At 41.5% G+C, this 24,657-nt stretch overlaps 1 protein-coding gene and 1 long non-coding RNA gene across 7 annotated transcripts in view; one reads left to right on the top strand and one right to left on the bottom strand.

Moving 5' to 3' along the window:
* TECRL (trans-2,3-enoyl-CoA reductase like) overlaps positions 1-1,522 on the bottom strand; it is a 48,688-nt gene extending 47,166 nt beyond the window's left edge. For 2 of the 6 annotated variants that reach the window (XM_071742553.1, XM_071742552.1), the window contains exon 1: positions 1,222-1,517. In XM_071742553.1, the coding sequence (XP_071598654.1) occupies positions 1,222-1,455 (234 nt within the window). In that variant the 5' untranslated portion in view covers positions 1,456-1,517. Of the gene's footprint in view, positions 1-1,221 lie in introns of all 6 variants that reach the window. The other 4 variants (XM_071742555.1, XM_071742554.1, XM_071742550.1 and 1 more) reach the window with 4 other exon arrangements.
* Positions 1,111-24,251, top strand: LOC139795638 (uncharacterized). The gene is made up of 4 exons (XR_011725612.1): positions 1,111-1,278; positions 6,606-6,693; positions 13,001-13,244; positions 24,187-24,251. It is a non-coding gene; the product is annotated as an uncharacterized lncRNA (long non-coding RNA).
* Positions 24,252-24,657: the final 406 nt, after the last annotated feature.

Below are 24,657 nucleotides of genomic sequence, written 5' to 3'. Positions count from 1 at the left end.
TTTTCTTAGATCGAAACCTGATTCAGTATGTTATGTAGATAAAACGTTTTTACGAACTGTGTAAATACCACTGAGTAAATTAAATAATGCAAATGCTGTCATTCAAGCTGGTATTAGTACTCAATACTTTTTTTTTTTTTTTTACCATTTTGTAAATGTTTCCTCTTTGGCTCAATTAAAAAAAACCTCAATATTTTTCTTCATTAAGAAAAAACCCCACAAATGACATATTTACCTTTAACTAGACATACAGATTGCAAAAACACCCTTTAAACAATCAAGAACATTAGAAATCTGGTAGTATTACACCCTGCATATTTCAAAGGCTTAATTATTTATTCATTTGAAGCAAACTTATGTGCTGGTTCCAGCTGTTGCCAGTGAGGGTAAGGGAATTTTTATTTTTTTTTTCTTCTAGCGAAACAATAAGCCTTAAAACTCCACTATGCTACTGAACAATTCTGTAGTCTAAATAGATTAGGGTTCCCATTTTTATGTCGCACAAGCAGCCAGCTCTTCTACTGATAGGCAACGAATCACAAAAACTGTGATGCAAATATTTATGAAAAATTTTTTCTGCTGTTTACTATCTTGTAAACTTTCTTCCTACACAGTCCTCTCATCCTACTTCTACAACTTGACTATAGTTTATGATTTTTTGATTCACATTATTATAACGGAAAAGCCACTTCCTTTAGCTCAGACTCTGTGTTTAAAAATACAATATTTTTTTTAATTACCAGGTTCCTACCTGATGTGAGTAGGGTGCAGATGAATACATTTAGATACCAAGAAGAAACCACAGCATTGCAGTGATGCTAAACTTTACAAATGTATTAAAACTCAATATCCACTCTGAAGTAGACATCTAAGTATCATGCTCTGAAACAAAAACTGTAATCTAAGTGTCATGACACAGCCTAATCATGTATCTTGACTTTACAAAGCAGCCAAGGACATCTAAAAGAAGGGAGCGTTGGATTATTTGGATAAAGCTGGGAGATTAACAGCCAAGGGCTGTGACTAATGAGAAGTTCATAGTATCTCCTAGAGGAAAAAAATTCTACTTTCTCTAGATAAAAAGTTTTTCTACCTTTTCTAGAGAAATTTTTTTTCTAAAAAAAAAAAATGTACTTCTATTACAGGATGCAAACAGAATCCCTGAACTGGCACTACGTGAACAAAGTACACCCCCAGCATGCTGAAAAGTAATTTGCTCACCTTGTCCACAATGCAGATCTGCTTCTTGCTTTGTACATCAAGAATTTCTACTTCAAAGTAAGTGATTTTTGAATGTTTGAGCACTGGTGGTGGTTTGAGGTGGCCAGAAGAGACCGCAAGCTGAGAGAAACTGGTAAAAGAGGGTTTGTCATTGTGGGACATGGGCAGAGCTCCTTCACGAGCTGCAAGATCCTCCTGGTGTTCTGGAGTGCTGGGTTTCTGCCTCCCCTGCATGGTGTGACCCAGCACTTGTGATTGTCATACCAATAGGAGACAGTTCCGGGGGCAAAATGTTTCCTCCCTCCGTTAGTTAAATGCAGTCACAAACTGATGAGACTCGAAAGGTCAAGTGGTGTTCCTTTTAAAGAGTATTGTCTTATTTAGCAGGAGTGAAAACAATGGCTCTGTAATCCATGTCTATATTTAACCTGCTCTTGTAACGTGCTGTATTGCTGCTGCTTTGCTTGTGGGGCTTTTTAATTGAAACCTCTAGAAATAATTTAAAATATTTAAACCAGGAACAACATGTATAGAGATTACCTATTAGAAGTTAGATCCTGACATTCCAGAGCCCCCAAGGAATCAGGAATGAACGCACCAAATTCCACCGTTATCTACAGAGAAAGATGTTTAATAGTGTCTACATATATACATAGGTACTGGTAGCTGTGTATGTGTGTGTATCTATGTATGCACCCTTAGTACGTATCTACAAAATTAGGTCAAATGTCATCTATTTTAGAAATATTTACTCATGAAATGCCATGAGTCCATCAGCAAAACATAGGAGTTGCTTGCAAATATACAGAGGATCTTGTACCTTCTTGTATTTAGTACTGTGGACTCTGTTATTTAATGGGGTTGAGATTTCCTTGCAGCCCTGCCAGAGAAACTCAACTCAAGTAAAACAAGTTAAAACTATAAGAGCACTAATTCAAGGCTTGGATAATTCCATTATTTTCTTACTCTTTCCTGGTAACTAATTTTCTCACAAGTCCGCAGCAAACAAATTATCCTTAATGGTAAAAAATAAGGATTACCCAATCTAAAACAATTTATCTGAAAGGGCTTCCCCAAGCATATTTTGAAGTTTGGTTCTCTTTTTATGACTTCTTTTGTAGGATTTAAGAAAACTAGCAGTACTTTTCTGTCCTGGCATTCTCCGTAAATTTTGCTGGGCTGCCTAGGACTACAGTGTGAGAAGGGGCACCATGGATTTCTGCAGACAGCTCTTTCCATTCTACTATAGCTTACAGAAAATTTAGTGGTTTAACACATCTTGTCTAGCAACACAGAACAAGAAGCTCCATGTAATAGCGGAGACAGTTTGATAAGTTGTTGCAAGAATTAAAAAGGAGAGTGAGGGGGACCCCCAAAGGAAGGCAATTTCCAAACTAAAGCTCTTCTCCTGTCACTATTCACACGTGATCATCTTCACGTGTACGAGTTTATCTAGTTGCTGTTGGTGGAATAATGCACATTACACCAAGTCATGAAAATGCTTGAATTCTAGAGGGTCAAGCCCGCATGCATGACATGTCCTGAGATACTGAGAAGACATAGGAGAAGCAAACAGTGAACTAGGGCTGAACTAGTGAACAGTGTTAACAGGACTGGGCATCTGAAATGACAAAACACCTGTAATATCAAGAGATTGCTGGCTTGGGGAAAGCCACTGTGATGAGCTTTCTGTCAGTCTCAGCACCCATACTCAGGCCCAGCAGCAAAGCAAGCAACAAGGCAGAATCTAGGAGGATGGGAGTCCTCAAAGCATGTACAGACAGACAGTTTTCACGTATTTCATTGTGGTTTTATGTTATCATGCCACTTCATAGTACAAAGAGAGGACTTGAGTGGATTAATGAAGGACAGGTGCTGATGCCCTGTACTTCTCAACGGTGTAAGCTTACTTCATGTCCTTGCTTAATTTCAACTGAGTATGTGTTACTGACAGGATTTCTTTAGTCCCCCTGCAAGAACATCTCCTGACAAGATAATAGATGGTAACTCATTGGGTAAGATTGACTCTTATAGGAAGCTGATCAACCACTAAGCAAGGATGATGAAAAGAAATGCAGTAAGGCAAAGCTGTTTCTCAGAAATGGCAGTAGTACAGAACTGGCAAAGCCCAAAGTCATGATCAGCTGAGATTAAATGCATCTTTATTTTGTGCAAAACTATTACGTGCAAGATGAAGTTGGAGCCACTTGGAATAGTTTCAGGAAAACAAAACATTGTTGAAGTACGCAGCTTTCATTGACACTGAAGCACTTAAAATGATTTATTTGTATGAGAAGATTTTGAGGTTCAGAACAGTCTGGTATCTTTAATAATTTCTGAGCAGTAGGAGGAAAGAACAACCTTGACTAGAGCACCTGCAGGTTCCTAAAGGAGCTATTCAACATAAAAATATTCAAAAAGCTTTTTTGCCAATGTAGAATGTGTAAAAATCCTGAAATCTCAGTAAATGTCACAAAATGTAATGTGTTCTCTACAGAAATGTGTTTTAAAAGTTTACAATTATGAGAAGAAACCTCACATCTGCTTTACAATCGTTCTTTTTTGTTTGGAGTTCTAGGGGTGATTGGTGTTTTGAGATATTATGCATTGTTTCTTCTCATACAAGAAGCCAAATTTTTCCTGGTCATTTCAGGGCTTCACTGTGTTTCTGAAACATCTGTCAGCATAACCTCCTTCTTTCACAAGCCTTCAAGTTTTCAGAAAAGTTTTCATTTAATACGAGATCTTTAATATTCAAGCTCAGCTCAAAGATTGTTATTGAGTTAAAAGGAAATTGATTCGTCTTTTTTTATATTAATTTTGTGACTGAAAAAATCTTCTCGTGACATTTTTCTCTCAAAGCAGACTGATTTTGAGAAACAGCAGATTTCCTCAAAATTCGAACTTAGTGAACAAAAGAGGAGATTTTTTTTTTTCATTAGAACTGTTGTTCAGTGCCCATTTTCTTCAAGCCTGAAATATTTGGAAAAATATTTACACGCAGCAAAACTAAAAAACGAAGGCAGATATGCACATCAGATTGAAATACTCTTATTTTTTTTCTAATTTCTTCTCCTTTTTAGACTCTTTTGCTGATACAGATATATTACCTGCTCTCTACCTACTGGATAGATTGGGTAGACTACTACTATTCTCAATAATGACCCTGATGAAGAGCTGACCCTACCCTACTCCAGTATGGGTATTGTCCTGGACTGGTTGGTGCCTTCTGCTTTAAAAAAAAAAAAAAAAAAAAAAAAGTGCATTTTCCACCTGGTTCTCTGTTGCTGACACATCCCAGTGTATTCATTCTTTGTTTTATCACGCCAACATTGGCAGAGAAGCATTTTAATGTAAAACATTTGCTTCTGTACAGCACAGTTGCCAGGAAAGAATGCACTAAATTGTGTGAAGTTTGCAAGGCACAGAATTCCTTGTCCTGTAGGAAATAAGAAAGGAGGCTTGCTGCTTGTGTAAGTTAGCATGTGACAGCAGCACATAATTTGGCTCTAAGGACAAGCAAAGACAAAGGAGACAGTTGCCATAGTAGACTCTTAAAACCTTGACAGGAACTGATACATAAGCTCAGGCTGCCAAAAGACAGCACTTGTTGCTTCACACATTAGGACAACAGCAGATCACTCAACACCTCTGGAGTCTGAGCTCCCATTTAACAGCTCTTAGTCAGGAGTGACTGTGATCAGCTTGCAAGCAATATGAGGACAACCACTGTGTGGTTACATCCAGCTGTCAGAATTATCTTTGCTTTGGGGAAAAAAAAAAAAAAAAACACGAAGAAAAAAAAAGCTGATGCTGTTGGAAGGCTGACAAGTGTTAGGCATTCCTGCAATTTCCAAGCTCATGCTGGGGGCAAGGTCATCCAGATAGATGTGACAAGGAGAGCCTGACATTTAACAGTCCTGGAAGCAACACTGGGGCATTACAGGTGAGATATCAGAATGCTTCACCAAGACTTGTGTGTCAGAAAGCAACACAGATCCATAAACAGCTTCAAAAATGCTGTAAAATAGAGCCCCAAGATAGAAACAATGTCCTTCCTCTGTACCCAACTGTAGGAAGTACTCTAAAATGTTGAAGACACAGTTCATATATAAGGGTGAAATGAAGTAAGATTCAGTATCGCATCTGCAATCTTCCAGGGCTAAAAATTTACCAGTGGAAAGGGAAAATCCACAGTTGCCCAACAGCCATGATACAATTATAAGTAGGTCCAGAAGGCAATGAGGGATACATATTTATTGATTTTGTTTTTACTAAGAGGAGAACTCTGCAAGAACCCTGGCTTACCTGGGCTCTCTTACAGCAGGAGACTGGAGTGTATCTGCATTTGTAAGGACCACCAGTCCCACCAGTCAGGCTGCTAGACATCCTGTACAGCCTTAATAAATAACTGGTGTTGTGTCCTGAAAAGCAGTGAGGTGGGGCCTTCTTTTTCTCTTCTGACCATCAGCTATTTTTCCATATGCACAGTACTTCGTGCTGTCAGTTACTTGGCAAATCATGAACTGCTGCAGGTATCCTTAGACATATCCTTGTGTACTGCTCTGTCGTGCTGACTGGGAGCTGTGAGTTGACCAGGGTGACTCTCTACTCACATGTGACAGCAACCCTTGTACCTTCACAGTTTCTGTCTCTTTTTTTTCTCTCTGGAGTGGTAAACAACTGTGGTCAGCACTGCTCCAGCTTGCTTTCAACCATGGCATTTTGCTGAGAGCAAACCACGTACAAGCACCATAGATTCCTGAGTCCATCAGGTTTAGTGGTCACTCTTCCTGAGCTCTTGGCGTTTTGTCAGTCCCAGGAAGAACTGGCCGTGCCTGCAAGTTTCTTTATAGGTAAAGAATCTGTACTGCTGTTCATGCAGAGGAACTGGGAGTTTGATTCTGTTCTCAAAGGAGCTGATTTGCATGCAAAAGCGCAACAGCCAAGAAAAGCCATGGAAAATAACTACTAAAGAGACTTGATCACTGTTTATTGCAGTTTTTCTTTGTAGGTTTAGGTATTAAAGCAGCCAGATGCAGTGTGAACTGTTGGTGTATACAGTTTTAGTAATTAAAAAAAGGACATATTGCAAAGCCTCAGGTTTCTAATTAACATTTGAATTCATACCTTTTCTTTGAATTCACATAATTTAGAGTAAACCAGACTGACCACTTGCTCTAAGATGAGCAAAGGTCTGCCTACTTAGAGGGGACCATAAACTCCACATCAAAATATTTCTTTCACAGCACTCCCTTAGCAGACTAACATCCATTTAAACTCCAGTATTTCATTCCTCCATCAGAATAAAAATACAGCTTTAATGGATAGGACCAAAAAAAAGAGAGTCTTGAAGTTTCTCACAGAAAACTTTTTTTTTTCAGCTACCTGTAGCACTTAAGGGTGAAAAAGAACCTGTCAGAACAGGAACATAGCCACCATCCATCTCGCTTTTGAATGGCTTACCAGAAGGTAAGGATGAAAAAAATTCTGCTTGTTCTGCATTTATTATTTTTGTTATTATATGCTAACTACTGCAGCGTGCCTTTTTAAAAGATTCCTAAGCAAGGAAGGAGGTTCTTTTAAGACCCATAGAGGCTTAGGGAATGCCACCCAGCCACCCAAGGAGGTCCCCTGTTGGAGGTGACACCCAGGCTGGGCTCCCCCCCAGCAGCACGCTGCTGAGCCCTGTGAACCTGTGGATCAGGAGACAGGCTGAGCTCCTCAGGGATGAGAGCCATGCCTTAAGTTAGCTCTGCTGAGTAGTCAGATGTCTTTACCAGTGCGATCCTTAAAGGTTGTTTTAATAGTCTTCTATTTAATAGTTTTCTATTGCTCTAGGGCAAGTTCTGAGCCAAAAGTTAATGGTTTCCCACTTGATGCTCTTTAGACTTTGAGAGACAAAAATTTCAGTATCACTAGCTTCTCATATGGATATACTTTTCCATCTCTCTCTTGCAAGAATGCAGCCCAAAAAAGCAAAATCTTCAGCAGCATCGTGTGTGTCATTTTTAATGTCTCAAAGAAGCTGAAGTGCAGGTTACTTCTCTCCCTTTTGAAATCCAACAGCTGATGGAAACAATGCAGGACAATATAAAAGTGCCAGTGAAACATCTGTAACTACTTAAAAACAACAGAATGAGCAGGAAGTAATTAGTAAGACTACTGAATACCACAAATTAAATTATGTATTTCTCCCCTGAGGAAAAGGGGAGATTGAGCATCACAAACTAGGAAAATCCCATCTGGGCAGAATTTTGAAAATCACAGCACGTGCATTAGCATAGACTGGGCGTTTGGCCAGAGGGAGCTTAACAAAAACTGAAGGCCTCAGGGGGTTCAGCAGATAGTGACCTGGAAGCTGAGCTCAGAAACAGTGTGAACTAAAATGAAACTCTTTGCAGCAGCCAGAAGAAACTTGCTTTTGGTTGCATGATACCAGCCTGTTTGTGTCCTTGATTAAAAGTATCTGAATGAAGCACTTAAGAAATTAAATATTTTGAATACTTAAGTGCTTTGAAACCTAAAAAGGACAGTAACATTTTATGGGATAAAGGGTTTTGTGAGATTTCAGTTGAGTTGTTGTCTCAGTCAGATGATTTTAGCCTAGAAATGAATAAGATGGCTATTGACACCATCCAGCACAGGAAACTGCTTTCTGTATCTTTCCTATGTACAAAGACACTGGACAGAAGGTAAATCAAGACACCTTAATCATACCCATACCATACTTTTGCATGGAGTTGCTTGCCTAAAGCTGAGCTCTCTGAATACCCTTCTAGATGTCCACCACCATAAACTCAAGGGAAAAAAGCTCTTACGATCCACATAAACCTCTGCGGAGCCAAATTTTTGGATTAGCAGACTTCTCAAGAGGTAGGCAGGGACCCAAGGCAGCTGTAAGCAATGAGAAACTGCATCCTGGATTTCAGCTACAAAAGGCCTTCCAGCAGCACAGGACTCAGAGCAGACTTAAGGCAACCTTAGGCCCCGTTCTCAGAGCAGCCTGTGCACACCTGCCACCACAGAGTGAAGGACAAGGCCACAATCCCAAAGTTAACACTCGCAGTCAAGCTTTTTATTGTGAAAATATCTGCATTAATCTGTTAGCCCCTGCAAATTTATTGTCATTCTTTAGTAGGTGACCAACACCAGGAGCTGGCCTTTCATTTTCGGCACACAGTCCAATTAACAGCAAATACATGCACAGAATAAAAGCCCGTGAGAGCTGATTTTTAGAGGTGGATATTTATCATTTTGTTTGCAGAGTAAATAATTAGGTTAGGTTTAATTCATGTTTATTACAGTCCATGAAAGCTGCTGTATGAGAGACAATTATCTCCACTAAGGGAATAAATGCATAATGAAATCCTGGCTTTTCCTCTTTAAAACAACATACTTCACAATAAGTATAGATTTGGCAAAGCAATGTTCCCCTGCCACACAGCACATATTTAATGAAGTAGCTCCTCAGACATTTGTTGCTGAACTGAATTGAGCCAAAATGAGATAAGCTATCTGAGTTTGTAAGCACTCCCAGTCCTTTAAAGTGGGAGCCTCTACCAAAGAAAAACGCTTTACAGTTTCAATCTAAGAACTATGTCAGTTTATCGAAAAGACAATCGTTCTGTCTTTTTACAAAGCAATTAAAGCAGAAAGCAATCACAGAAAGGAATTAAGAGGGATTTGTGGTCAGATCTCCTATCAGGATCACTCACACCAGATGGATTCATGTAACCTCAGATCTCTCCCTTGTCACATCCTGGCCAGCAAGAGCTTTGGCATGGGTATACTGAAAGCATTCCAATGGCACTTGCATGCACTGCAACTAATAAGTATGGTTTTAATTTACCTATTAAAAAATTGCATTCCAGGAAGCTAGTGGAAAGCCATCTTATTAGCAAAGCAAAGTATTTTCTCTGGCCTAAATGACAGCAATATTACACAGCCCACCTGAACTCAGAAGGGAAGAGTTTTAGTTTCAAAAAAATAGGTAACTAAGATGTTTTGCAGGGAAAAGCATGTCACTGGAACACTGTGCAGAAAAATAGAGCTCTTAATAGTAAATAGAGACAGAAAAACGCAGTGGCTACTACCTCACAGCTAGCAGGTTTTCACATTATGGAATTCATCTGTCCCACTCCACTTAGCATATCTGTATCACTTCACCAAGTAATGCTGCCACCACATAGTTATTTTAATAGTGGGTAGGCAAATGAATAGCATAAAGGATAATGGAATGGGGAGGAAAAGAGACAAGGCAGTATTTTTTTTTCTTTTTCTCTGACTGTAAAGATTCCCCTTTAATTTGCTTCAAATGCAGAGGAATGTGGAAAAAAAGGCAATTTTCTTAATTCAAGAGAAACTCCAAGCTTATTTCAGAGGCAGATGATTAGCAGTCCTTGCACTTCTCAAGGGTAAGCAGACACACAAAAAAAAACCCCATTACTGCATGGACACATTATTTACATAAAGCAAACTGTGATCCAAACTTGAGTGACTTTAGAGTTGTCCCTAAAAATTCAAGGCCTCCATCTTTGCAGTCTTTGATATTCGCAACAGTTGTTAAGCTGTGGTTTTTGGTCAAGGTCTAGGCAACAAAGTCTGCATGCAGTTCTCTTGGGCCACGTGGCTGTGCATATATTGCCTCCTGTGAATGGGCTGTACAGGGCAGCAATAGATACCCCACAGTCCTTTGTGCCTCCACAGCAGAAGCAGTGGTTGAACATGCACCCTGCCAAGAGACTCAGACTCCAAATGTGCATCGCTGCATTCCCCACTTCTCCCGGTGTTTATAACAGGACACGGACAGCTTTCCTTGAGAGGAGGTGCAGAAGTGAGGATTGAGCATGCAGGAAGATTCCCAGATAAAACATATTGTTATACCTGTTTTCCTGGTGGCTAGCTTGCAAGAGCAGCAAGCAATTGACAGCAACCCTCTTGACTCTGGGAGCTGGTGATTTGTGGAATTGTGAGCTGCTCCTCACCCCATCACTCGGGCTTGTTAAGACAGCTGAAGCCATTGGGAGGCTTCAGTAGTCACTGAGTTTTGCTCTGAAAAGCTGTTTCCTCCGTTTTCTTCAGTTCTAGCATGACCCTGGCCCAGAGGGACAGTACAGAATGCTACTGGGACCTGAACACTCAGAGCTGCAATATTTCATGTTTTGTTTTTAACCTGCCTTCTGTTACTGCTGTGGGTCACCACTCCCACACCATGGAGGAGTGAGGAGAACAGCACAAGAACTTTTACATGCAGGGCATGTTTTCTAATCTAAAGCCCAAGCACCCTCTGATGATGTGTAGCCCATACATAAAATCTGTTCCCTTATATATTGCTGCTTCATACCTACTGCCACATTTATGAACCAGTGCATTAGAAAAGAGTCCTGTGTAATCTTCAAGTCTTGCTATTCCTTTTCACAGTATAAAGCATATGCATTGCACAAGAAGAGATTATCTGAATTTTGCAAAGGTCTTTTGTTCATTATTTAATGGGAGGAGGTAGTGTACATTCAGGAAACACAGAAATGTTTTATTCGCTATCTTCAGCTGTCTTGTTTTTCCTCTGCCCCAGTTAATGTATTTGGACATATTTTCAGTGTAGTATTTCACATTCCACTTGCAGATATATCTTTTTGTCTTTGAAATATCTATGAAATGGATTAAATAATCACTGTAAGCCATCTTTTGTTGATAACTTTATCGTTTTAATGCTCTGAATTATTCATCCAAAGTCAACACCGTATCACTATGTTATTACAGGAAAGCAATTAAGGTAGACTGTATGATTTGGAGAAAATGGAAATCCCTCTGTTCCATTGCATGGAGCAGGTTGTTTCCATCTCCTGTTTAGGTTACTGTCAGAAGACATCAGAAGGTTGCAGAGCTGTTTGGGTGTGTTTGTGTGAAGGAGGATTGTTTAGTAGTTGCACAGGGGATGAAGTCAGGCTATTTTTCGTAGCCCTAGTGCCTCGCTTTAACAGAGCACTTACCATGGAACCATGTATACAGAAGTGAGCACAACTTTTCCCCTGGCCACAGCCAGCAAAGCTGAGGCGTGGCACAGCCTGCCCCCAGTTACACTCACAGCTGCTGCCAGGCGCCTGCCATTCTCCAAAGCCATCTCGGCGCAAGAGCTGCTCAGACACAGCAGAATACAACCTCGCCCTTGTTCCAGTAGTTGGAAGGGGGTGTTTTTATAAATTGAGCCAGGTGGTTTCAGCTGCCAGCATATTGCTTTCATGTACCTGTGAATGCTACTGATCCCTTAGCACCAGCCTGCGATTTAAAGTCTACATTGTTGCTTACTTTATGGAAGAATCTGAGTCCATCTGAGCACTAGCCTTCCTGTTTCTGCTTGAAATCTGATTTGGAAGAGACACACTTATTTCCTTCCCAGGCACTCCTTACGTGAGGCGAGAGCATGAAATACTTATGTTTGGGTTTTGGGTTTTTTTTTTTATCCTTTTCACAACCCAGGGAACAGTGAGTAAGGGAGTCTCAAATGCACAATAGATATCAAAGTTATGAATGTTGCTGATTTCATGAAAGCAACTCGGAAGTCTGCCTAGGCAGCCAATACAGTTTTTGTGTTTAGACCAGATTTAATGCAAATATGCCAGAGCACAAAACACAGGAACTGTTGCCACACTGCAGCAGCCAGTTGTAACAGAACGGAAAGGCTGAGCCTGAGGCCAGCATGTCTATGAAGTCTACGAGACTTCTCAAGCCTGTCTTGGAAATCCTGCAGAACCATCCCTGTGGGCACCATTAAGGAAACTAAAATAGACCTTACTGCCCATAAGTAGCTCTGATCTTCTGCTAATGTGTCCTTTATCAGTTGGAAACAGCACTCATGGATGTAGGAAGCAAGAAATCACCTCTAGGTTTTTGAGAAACCACTTTAGGTTCAGTTGCAAGAAAAAAGGCTTTGTGAAGTCACTGTCTCTGTCATTTGCACAGTGAAACAGTGGCTGAACAGGCACTGCTCGTTTATTCACATTCAGCAGCCCAGAGGATAAAACAAATCGGGGAACTGGCAGGTTAGCTGAACATGCTGGGTAATTTATTATACACAGCTCCCTAATGAGCTGTGAAATAAATTCAGATGCGGCCATTTTAGCAAATTCAGAATAATCCCTGTATCACAAATATCTGAGCTAATGATTTAGTTTGTTCACAAATGAAAAGTCACTTCCCCTTTTTGTCACTACTGGTTTTAATGTCAAGGGAGCAGCAATAATTCTACAGCAGTTCTTTCCTTCACGGTGGTACCTAATTGCTCCAGTGGACATAAAGTTTCTCTCGTGCCAGGGACTGCACAGACAGTCCCGTTGTAGTGCCTTCACTCCAGCATGGGCATTTTCTAAGAATTTTGAGATAGCTCAGGAAATATCTTTTAACTCAAGAACTTTGATAAGGGCTATCCTGGCTACTCTGCCATGTTTATCGTGACTCTTCTTCCATTTAACCAAGAAGCTTTCTGGATGCTCATTTACAATTTGCCCTTAATTAAGTCAAACTACTCCTAGTTACACCTTTGTGTGCTTCATTAAATCATTTCATTTCCTCTTTGGTATTTAACAGACTTCAGTTATTTGCAGGCTGCTGAGCTCCATTCTCATCCTTTAGGCTGGCCAGTGGCCAAAAGCTAGAGCTCACCTAGCCAGCTCAGATCCTCAGCTGGCATAAATCACTTTAGTACTTTTAATCTTTCCCACACAGCCCAAGTCGCTCATTCCGAGACAGCGATCTGATAATCAATTTTTTTCTCTTTCAGCTCTGACCTCTCCCCACTGATAAAATAATGCCCAGACTCAGCATGAAATTCAAGAAATGACTGCAGCAGAGTACTTCTGTGAAGATAGTCCAGATTGCCACTGTCTTCTTCCGGATGTGTTGTTTGCCGATGCCTAATTCTGGTCTGTTATCAGAATTGTCACCACTCCATCTCCTTCAGCGTTTTCTTCCCGTGCTGTACTCATGTGTATATTTCCAGCAACATAATTGGAAATAAAAAGTAAGTTACTACGCCTTCGCTAATTTCCTACCTAATAACTACAAATGCAGTTTTGTAGTTTTTCCTTGTTCCGATGCATTTCCCCTGTTGAGCTGCAGAACCTCGGGACTGTTCATCTCATTCACAAGCCCCAAACGAATCTCACTGTGCTAATGAAGTGTATGGGGTTAGCTGGTTCTGAAATGCAGTGGCATGGTACCTATTCAAATCAGAAGTGCTGTCACACGAACAGAATTATTATCTAGCAGTGCTGGAGCTGCTATGCAGACACAAGGCTAGTCCTTGTCTATGCTGCTTACGGTGTGTGTTCAATAACTGCAGGCATGCTGGTGAGTAACTGTTATTGCTTGCTATGTAGCTATGCACATTTCTACTACAAAATGCTGTCATGATGTTCAGAACTGATCTTTGTAATTAGATGTGTTTTCCTCAGTTATTTCCCAATGACTTCAGTTGAAGAACTGAGGGAAGGAAGCGGTGCCAGGCTCTGGTGCCTCTCGGGAAGCAGCTTCCCCCCCAGCCCAAGGCAGCTGTTGCTGTTTCTGCTGTGCAAGGGAGAGCACTTCTGGGTTTTTTTTTCTAAGCATGAATGCAGCTGCACGGTCCAGAATGTTCAGAGGTCATTTTGTGCCACACAGCTCATCAGATACAACCCCACTAACAGTCTGTGGATGTGGAGAGTGACAAATGAACAGGCTATGAACAGGAATGGTTTCTCACAGTGGAAAAGTCAGCACATGGTGCTGACAAAGGGTATGCAAGGTGTTTTAACACCCAGGTATTCAGTGGCCTAAGTAGAGGTTATTTTTTTCTAGGAAGGAGACAGTCATGGCTGCGTTACTGCGAAATAGTTTGAGCTGAGCCCAGGTGCCAGGAAATAGTTTTGGACAGAACTGACACAACTGAACCAGTGTTTAGCAAACAGGTCAGTAACTGGGGCTGTCCCAGAGGGCTGCAAGTGTCTGCCTGCCCGGCTCACTTCTGCGTGAAATGAAGGGAATTACATCCTACCTACAGCAATGTAAGGGACAGTGGCATGGCTGCCAGTTTCTAGGACAACTGTAGTTTGCACTTGCTGTTTCACAAGAAATTGAACACATTCTGAATTGAACACCTTTTACATCGCACAAGCTATATACCTCTGTCCTACAGAGGAACAAAAGGGTGGCTGTCTGAGATTTACCTGTGTCCAGGTTAGCAAAGTAAAAACTGTCTTAGACAGTTAGAAAATAGCGCTAGTAATTAACCACCACTAATACTCAACAAAGGTCAGATAGGGGATCAGACATTCAATAATGGACAACTTGTATCAGACGATGTTTGCTAATTAGTCAGTTCCTTGCTTTGTCTTATTAAGTAACCAAAATAAATCATGACTGCTTTAGAAAAGCCTCTTCTTTAAATACAGCAGACTTAGTACTGTCAGGTTCTTGGGGCAGACTGATTAACATGTTAGAAACTGCAGACTGAGAGAAAGCTGTTTCCAATGCAATGATTTTCAAGACCAGAACCGGCCACATTATTATTTAAAGCTGCTCTGGGGTTGCTCTAAGCTCCATCATACACATGGGATCTTAATATAGATGGTACCAATGCAGAAAAACAAGAGGTCCTAGAAGGGTGTGGTCTGTACCTTTGGTCCATATGGGCTGCAGGGCTGCATGTTTTTTCTGTATCATTATTTGATGTCAGTAATATTACACTGGATGCTAATACTTGTCCCATCAATGATCTCAAAGGTCAGTTCTGCTCTCAGCCACTAATTGGTTGGCCCTGATCTATGCCAAATGTAGTTACAGCCATAGCAATCCAAAAATGAGTGCTACTCTTAACTCTTGTCATGAACACCTTCCATCCCCATATAAACCTAATTTTTCTCCAGCTAACAAACAGATGAGACCTTTGTATGTATTTCTAACCCAAGGATAAATCCACATGGAAGTTATTATTTGAGTTGCAAAAAAACTCAAGACAGGAAAAAGTTAAAATTTGAGTAGCTTGCCCAGCAATTTACAGGATGAGAAAGTTGAAAGTATGCCTGAAAAGGCAAACTGAGACCCAATATGAGCTCTTGTCAAAAGTTCTGAAAAGCTGGTGCACAGCAATGCAGCTGGACTTAAAAAGCTGCAGTTTGAAACTAGCCAATTTTTAAACTAATGAAATATAAGGAAAATGAAATATATACATTGTGTTAGAGAAGTCATCCTTCCTAAGGGGGAAGGTCTTTCCTTTGTTTTCCATCATTTGACCAGTCTGAAGGCTGCAGCTTGGAGTGACAAGCACCATTATGGCTCCAGGATTGATTTTTCTCCAAAATCATCCTCTGATGTAAAACTGATCTTAAGAGTTTGTAGCATGAATCTTGCAAGTTCTGAGGTTTTTTAGTTTTCCTAGAAAAATCCACCTTCTGAAGTGAAGTAGCTATGCTGCAGTATCAGCTTTCATCAACAAAAAGTTAGGCTTCTCATCTTTGATGCCCTGTGAGTGGTATTTTTAATGTCTGTGTTGGTAGGGCAGACTAGTAGGTCTGACTTAGCAGAGAATGACTGCAGCCCTGATTCTAGAAAGGTATTTCATTTTGCATGTTATGAGCAACTCCAGTGGGAATATAAAGATGAGAAGACTCTAAACCGTGCACAGAATTCCTGCCATCACCAGTAATCAAATGTGCTGCAGAGGCTTGGCCTCATGCCAACGCGCTTCTCTCGACAGTCTGAATTTTAATATTTTTATGCTATTCTCTTTCCCTCTACAATCAGTTCTCATATAGACACATGCATATGCTCCTTTCTCAATATCTTTACCTCTGCAATGCTATGACTAAACCAGGAGTCAATAATGAACTGTGAATTACAAGTTTTTGAGGGCAGGATTGTGTTTTCTGTACCGTGCTTCAGCTTTTGCCGATAATCAGCTTGTCACTCAGGTAATCCCTCTGAAATCCTCAGCAGCCACACACATGGCAAAAACACAGTGATCCCAATACAGCTTCTGACATGTGTGCCCTGACTGGAATACTAGTAATGCCTTCTGCCTCAGTGGATCTAGGTGTTAGGGTAGGACAGTGACACACTCTTTGCCTTCATTGTCAGAGCAGTTTTACTTGAAGTCTTAATCTAATTGGGATGCAGCCACTTCAAAAAGAAGAGATTTGAGAGGGCATTATCAACAGGCTGCAATGCCTGGTTTAATTAAGCTGTGTTGAGCCAGCTGCACTTTGAGCTTCTTATGCCTCTGTTTGCTGAGAATGAATCATGTTCATAATTTGCGCTTTCATTCTTTCCCTGATGGAAAAAGGTATCGGGAAAGGATTCCTCAGGATTGATTAACTAAGCTGTCACCCCTTTGCCCTTGGTAAGTTTAAAGAGAACTGGAGGTTATAATCATCTTTATCACTGCACTTTGCATATCCATGCAGATTTTCATCTTTCATTTTATCACATCATGACTTTGCACTTAAAGAAGCACACAGCTCTGCTAAAGCAACCATCCCTTTTCTCTCCCTAACTAACCATAGTCATAAAAGTTCTGGGTAGCTATGGTATGCTGTAAAGCCCCCTTTAGTGAGCATGGCTTAATGAAAGGGCTTATTGTGGTCTAGAGAACAGGACATTATTCACATGGGGGTTGACATCTGTTTCATCCTAGATTACGTATGTGACCTATAGGAACAGCTGGACCAGGCCTGTCCTGAATGCCTGTGAAATTCACAGACCTGGTTTTGTTCAAGGATAGAACTCATGGTAAGCATATGAGCCTGGAAAAGGACTATGTAGCCAATAGGGTGTGTGAGGGAAAAACCTAAGCGTTTCAATGGAAATGAGAAGAGGTGTTACAGAGGTCTCTGAAATCACCCTTCTCTTGGGTGATTTCTGGGACCAACTTGGCCCAAACACAAGCCAATTCAGTTCAACCGTTACAGACCTCATCGTGGATAAGGAATGAGTGCAAGAGTCTGCTTAAAACATTTGTAACAGGTAAAAGTTTTCTAACCAAGGACATGCAGTCTGAATTTTGGAAACCAAAGCCTCTTCTGTGTCTCATGGACCAGAGGTAAAACCCTTGATTCAAACCAACCTGAGAAGGAGGGCCAGCTGGCAGGCTTTGAGGGTGCTAATAGCTGCTATTTACCCTTATCAACCTCTCCTGGTGCTTCCAAACCCCACCTCAATTGCTTGCCAGTTTTCTTAGCATGTCTCAGGGCTTGCTATGCTACACCCTTGCGTGTTTGGTAGTCACCCTGTTGCTGCTGGGACTTGTGGTTGCTACTAGCTCTGCTCTGCTTATTTCTCTGCTCCATTCTGGTGAAGATGCTGTGGCCTGGTAATCTGTGTGTTATCCTCCTCATGGGACCTGCTCTGTGCTCCCAGCACCCTGCTGCTGGCCTCCCACCTCCAAGCTGAGCACTCTGGGCCCTGGAGACTGGTACAGCTGGCTGAGCACTCCCTGGGGCAGAGCATGGCACATACCACAGGTACAAAGAAGACTTATTCTGGTGTTAGTATGTTTAAATACTCCTTGCAGGGCCTTGTGTGGTGTGACAGACCAGAAAATACAGCTGGGGAACGCTTGGGCAGGGCTACAGGAGGGCAGAGAACCTGTAGTTTGCTTGCACTTGAGAGTTTGGGAGAGCTCCTAGCCCAGACTTTGGGATCTGGGTGCCCCTGAACTGCAAGTTGGCAGAGCAGAAGCTTCCAGAGAAGCCACTAATACCAGGACAGACTTGGACAGATAAAATTCTGTGGGAACAGATAACTGCATGAGTGCCTTGTGTAGTTTATGTGCTGCTGCTTTTCAAGGGAAGGCCCACTGATGAGAAAAGGGAGAGGTTTGGGTTTTTTTAAAGGTTTAAGGACCACTGGTTTTGTGTTTTTCCTTTTGCTGAGCTTGCTTTAGTGACACTAATGAGATGGCCTGATGGAGCATTGATTCCAATGATTTCTCATGGCAGACAAAATAAGGTCTGAACTGAAATAAGACTTTATTGCCATCATGAATCTTTGTAAACCTCCTTCTAAGCAGTAAAGCAGAATAGAAAGGAATTGCAAAGAACAAACACAGGAACTGTGATTTTTCCAGAGTTTAAAGGTGAAGTTGGACAAATATCAGAAAATAATTAAGCTGACTATGTGGTATTTAGTTATCTTAGATTCAAGGAGAAAAAATTGATTTCTGCTGCACTGAATCAAATTACATTTTCATGCTGATTGACACAAGCAGACTTTTCTTCTACTTGTCTTGCAAAAGTAACCATTATCTGACATTCTCTTTTGAAACTCTGATGTTGAACTTCTACAGTGCTGCTATTTTAGCACTGTATTGAGGAATAAACACTTTGTCCAGGGCTAACAGTAACATTGGTCTGAAAGAGCTTGTATGCATATTGCATCACTTGTTCAACTAGATGCAGTTCTTAAAAGAGCATTATTTTTCCAAAGCGAAACAGTATTTTTAACTTGTACCAATAGTCTGTGCTGTTACCAGCTTCCAGGTGCAGAAGCCTTTTCTGTGAGGGGGTGAATGCATGTAGCAAAAGCTTGTTTCCTTCCTTAAGTGCAATCAGCTTTTAAAATAAAGTTGGTGCCTGGACACCAGGCATAAACACATTTGAGTTGGGTGGCTCCTTGCATCTCCCTCCAGCTGAAACCCAACAGCCAGATCTGGGAAGATTTATGCAAGAAGGCTGCTGAGCTGTAAAGGTCCTAATGGCCAGCAGTGGGGTGTAGATATAGTGTGTGTAGGACAACACCTGCTTTAGCCCACTGGCTGGTCTGCTTTCCTCTAGAGTCCTTCCTTTCATGACCTCTTCCACTGTAGGCTGGTGCAAGCATGAATTAAGACTGCTGTACAAACACATGCATCAAATCGTGACTTCTCATTTGACAGAAACCCCAAATTCAAGGATGTGACATCCGCTACTGTTTGGCAAGGGTTCCACAGTGCAAGGATTTATTGTAGATCACTGCTGTCCTTCAGAGGGAGGAAGAGGAGCTGATAGTCAGTCCTCTTCATTGCTGAGCTGCAGTCAGCTCCTGCATGGCCTCTTCCTGTGTGGCAGCATGGCACGTGGCAATTCCTTTGCTGTGCGTGGCTCAGACAGCTATGGAATTTGAGCTGCTGCTAAAGAATAGGATCCTCATTGCTGATCCCTCCTCGTAAGGACAGTTGGGGTTCTTTTCTGAAAGCCAACTGCCGCAACAGTCCCCATCCCTCCTCCAGCACAAAGGCAGAGGGTGCTTGTGCCTGCTCATGAAGTTGGCAGCGTCAGGGAAAGACAAGTAAGGTGTAGAACACTGCTCTTACGTGAACCAGGAAGATGGTTCTGAGTGGGGAAGCACTGAAACATTTTTGGATTATATTAAAACCATTATACGATTGTGAATTTATTGCCTTTCTTTGCTTGAAGGAAGGAAGACAGGAAGGTTAATCTGGAATGTTATCTTGCCATCTCAATGTACTTTGTAATGGAAGATCTCTTTTTTGAGAAAATTTTGAGCATGATTTTCCTTGATTCCTATGGAAGGCAGGCAAACCTGGAACTGCACAAGGTTTCTGGTCTGAATAACTGGTCTGACTTCTTCCAGTCATTGATGGTTCTCACGGATTCCTGGTGATCTCTGTAATGGAAATTGCATGTGGCATGTCTTTTACACTCATGGGCTTATCGAGGTGAAGCTGACAAGTTCTATCTTCTCAGCCCCTGACTGTGTGACAACCTGTAGTAAGTCTTGGCTGTTTCTAGACAGATTATGACTTCCATTTCCCACAAGATGAGAGATGCTTTACTAAACTGATAGTGAACCTTTCACAGGGTGCTGGGATTCAGTGTTGCTCAAAATATACCAACAGCAATGAGGAACTGGCACAAGAAGTGTTGATGAATGGGGGGGAAGAAACTTCAGGCTATATGCTACCACTGTGAAGAGCTTGGTCACCTTACGGGCAGACCTGCACAAGTTCAGTGAAGCTTGGACAAGCTTCGGATGTTAGACGAAAGTGAATGCACCCATCCAGTTTTCTGAGGTCCATCTGCTTTCCAGAGTGTCAGAAAGTTTTTCTTTGTACTGTCAAGAATCTGAATACAGCGATCTGCCCAGATGCTTCGTATAGGAACTGCACAGCAGTGAATAAGAATTGCCTGACTCAAGGGAGAAAGCGCAAGGCCGTATCCTCATCCCTTCTTTTGCAGTGAAGAGCATCAAATTAATCTTGCCACCTTTTTTTGGCATGGTCTTAATTTAATAGGTACCAAAGTGGTTGCACTTAAAAGAGTATAAAGGCTGGCTAAAAACCCTGCTACTTCTTTGAGTTTCTGTTTCTAAGCTATGCAGAAAGATGTTAAAAAGCTACATCAATTCACAGGCTGTTCTTTTCTATTAAAAAACCTGTCCTTCTTAGCCCATCTTTATCCCAAAAATGTTTATTCAGGAAGAGTTTCCTTTTCTTTATGAAGTCTGAAGTAAATACTTTTAGAGATCTTTTGGAAAAAACAAAACAAAAAATCCCAAACAACCCCTCCAAAAAACCAGCTCCTGCATTCCCTGAGTATTCTGACAAAGGCTTTTTGTTTGCTTTGTGTTTTCATTTTGGGTAGTTTACATCAAATCAGGATAAAGATATTTCCTTTGTTACTGAAAATCATTCCAGTTTCCCTTCACACAGGAATGCAGAGAGAGAAAAACTTGTGCTTTGGAGGACTGAAGTTTTGAAGACCTGTTAACAAACGTGAGGTGTTTTTAGATGGCATTGTTAAATATGCAGGTATCAGGAAGCAGGAAGGGTAGAAATAAATGAGGTAGAAAGGACAGGCTAACAATAGCGAAATAGCATTCAAAGATCAAGAGGCTGCAGCAGAGACAGACAAATACTGGTGGAAGTACAATCTCCTGATGCAAAACCATAAGATAAATGATGGCTACAGAGATGATGGTGGCCCACCCCTACATTCACCAGATTACATGACCTCTGCTAGAGCAGACTCAGTCTGTGATCTGTTGCTTTTATTCTCTTCCCAGCATTAGACAGAGGGCAGAGGTGGACGTGACTTTTCTATTGGAGGCAAAGGGAGGGTGGTCACAGAACAAGGAGTCTTCCTCCAGTCCTACACCATCCTCCAACCTACCAGGGCACTTACTCTCTTATTCTGCTCAGCCAGTTTCAGAAGTATTACTCAGGAACTAAATTTCCACATAACTGAGAAAGGCTGTGGAGTTTTAGTGTTATCATTGTTCAGCAGTTATTTTTCCTGATGCTGAAATTATTGCAGCCCATGCAGTTCAGTGGATAACAGAGGAAGTCAGGACAATACAGGAAAATTAATCTCTAGATTAACAGAGAAAGAAGAAACTACTGGGCAAGGATAATTTGCCAGCCTTTGGAAGAAAAGGCTCAGTAAGCTAAAGGCAAATTTCTTAACAAACTTCCTGAAAGAATTAAGTGATTAGTTTTCCAGGCAATATCTGGGATTAAAATTACAAAATACAGGGTTTTCTTGGTGTAATTATTCTGTATGTATGCCCTGCTTATTCCTACTCAGTTCTACAGTGTTAGATTCCTGCAATCAATTACAATGCAGGTACATTGATGATGCAAAACAAAATTAAGTGGAAAAGCTTTGGACAGGATTTTCTTTTTGATTTGTTCTGCCTTCAGCTTGTGGTGTGCTAGTGCAAGTGTGCCATCAAGTGGTACAAGAACCTGGCAAAGAACTGATCTTCCAGCTTGAGCCTATTAAACATAAATAAATTTTATCCATAAATAAAAAGTGACAAGTATTGACATTGTCACCATAAAACTAGGTGGGAAAGAGCTGTATGGCTGGGGTTACTGGCCACATAACTACAGGGGCAAAAGTCTCTGAATGCAACAGGCTTCAAAGCTTTTATAATAGGCTTATATAAAAATGCAACATTTTTAGAGTCTGACATAGGCCCCGATTGTCATACAGCATGGTGTATGTCCCACACGAAGTATCTCTTGAATGACCCTTCCAAGGAACTGATCAGCAGCATGACTTGGTCAGACAGATAATACTGATTTCAATGCAGCTCAATTAGTCCTCAAGGTAAAATGACATGAATTTTGGACCTGCTGGTCGTGTCTGGCTGGTGAAAGACCTGTACATCTGTGTGGAGACGCCAGGAGATTCTTCATTCTCCTCCTTCTATTTCTTCCAGCTATGCTAAAGCTGATGAGTTAGGCCCAGAAATGTCTGATTTGGGTTAGCTATTTGAAGGAATAAATTTAGGTACATGAATCCTCACTGGGGATTTCTGAGGGACCTACACTGCTTTCATTACCAAATTACCTCAGCATATCAAACCTGAATACATCAATCCCTATGTTACGATGAGGAAATGTTTTACTGCTTTTTTTTTTTTTATCAACCAGATAACTTGAACACACACACGTGCATTTATCTCATACACAGAGCACTTAGGAATTTTACCAATGCATTTTCATTTCTGGTTGTGGCTAAACTCCAGGGCTGGTAAAAATCGGTCAGTGCTTCTATGACTCCGTGTATCTTGTCTCAGTCCTTTCTAATGGTGCATTTCAGGAGAGTAAGCAAGCTGGTAGCTGAGGTGCCTGTCATTTTTTTTCCAGTTCGTGGCTCATGATGCAGTATGTCGCTTTAAAAAAGCAGCATTAATTGGGAGACTGTCTCCCCGACAATCTTTGATGTCACATTTGTACTGTTGTATCTTCTTAAGGAAGGCTTGGCTTTAAATTGTAAAGGGCCTTTTCACAGGAGGGGTTCTGCATTTTGTGTCAGTGAGACTGACTAAATGAGAAAGGGGAAATTAGTAATGAATTTGAGGTGCCCTCAGTAAAAATGCAGAGTTCAAAATTGCCTCTGCAGTGGTGTGATAAAATTCCCTTAAATAAACACCCCTCCACCCCCCCTCTGCCCTTCTCTCCCTCCCTCCCCAACCCCCAAAGTTTTCCTAGGGTGGAGATTCGGCTGGTGTAGCTGTGGTTGCAGGAGGGGGGGGGGTAATTTCCATATGAGTAGGTGACCTTTTGAAAGTCCAAGGCGCTGATAGCCCGGCTCTGCCTGTTGAACGCCCAAACGTTTTACCTGAATGGATTCTATTGGGATGAATTATTTTTCTTTGTGCTCTTCAGACAGCCACTTGGGAGTCGATTGACAATGTGGGGACTGGTTTGGGGGGGAGGTGTACGCAGAACACCTTGCTTTTTCAGTCTTTTTCTCGTTCTCCTAGAGTTCCTTACATCAACAATTACACGTTTTGAGTTGCAATCTGCAACTCAGCCAGCTGAAGAGCTGTGTGAAATGCTTGACACTCCATCTACCTGGACACAGCCAGCAATGATATTGTTTATCTGCCCGTTTTTTTGTTGTTTTGGGTTTTTCTTTCCCCACAAAAAAATGAAATTGCTATTTTTTTTCTTTTTCTAGGAAGCAGAACCTCAAAGAGCAATGGAGAATGCACTCTTGAGATCCTAAAACTGATAATAAAAATGTCGTATCAGTGTACGCCCAAGCTGTGCTAAAATGTATCAAATGTATCTTGAAGGACAATTTCTGTATTCTGTGTATCTCCATGTTACTTCATTCTGGAAAGAGAAAACATTGTTCCGTAAAGTATCATCTATGAAGGCAAGAGGGCTGTGTAATGCATTAGGAAACTGAAATGTTAATGAATATATATTTATACACAAGCAGATGCTTATGAAGACCAGGTATTGTGTTGTAGACATTAGCAGTAAGTTTCTCTAGCTCATTATATGGTTGGCTACCTAAGCAACTGTGTTCTTTAAAAAATGGTGTTATTAAGTAATTCGAATGAAGAATCTATTCATTTGATGCAAAAAGAGAAGACTTGGTTTAATTGAAAAATTATAAAAGCACATCTGTCTGAACAGATGTCTCGACACTTTTTTTCGGTTGCTGCAAAGGGATTTCATTGTGTTTCAAGAAGCAGAAAGGAGCTTATGGATGGAAGCCTTTATCGTGGTGGCTGTTAAGATCCTGGAAGCAACGGAGTGGAACCGGCAATATTTCCACGTTCAGTAAAAGATTTTTCGCCAGAGCCATGCGGTTGCGGTGGGGATTTCAGGAGCGCGACTGCCACCCTGCGGCCGCTCGGCAGAACTGCAGGGTCCGTGGCGCTAAGGGGGGCTCGGGCGCTGATTGGCTGGGATAAAGGGTGGGCGGTGACGTGCTCTGCAGGCGCGGAAGGCGGTGCCCGGGTCGGGCACAGGCGCGATTGGCCGGTGCCGGGGATGGACAGGAACGTCCTCCAGTGGCAGGGAGACTAGGGCGGGGTAAACGGCGGGCTCGAACGCGATTGGCTGGCACGGGTATAAAGGGCATGAGGTCTCGCTGCCTCAGACAAGCGCTGGAGGTGTGAGGTACGTGACCTGAGGTGATGGGGTAAGTGTTGAACGCG

Source organism: Heliangelus exortis, chromosome 4 (genome assembly GCF_036169615.1).
Source record: "Heliangelus exortis chromosome 4, bHelExo1.hap1, whole genome shotgun sequence".
Lineage (NCBI taxonomy): Eukaryota > Metazoa > Chordata > Aves > Apodiformes > Trochilidae > Heliangelus > Heliangelus exortis.
This window is presented reverse-complemented; position numbering and strand designations above follow the sequence as displayed.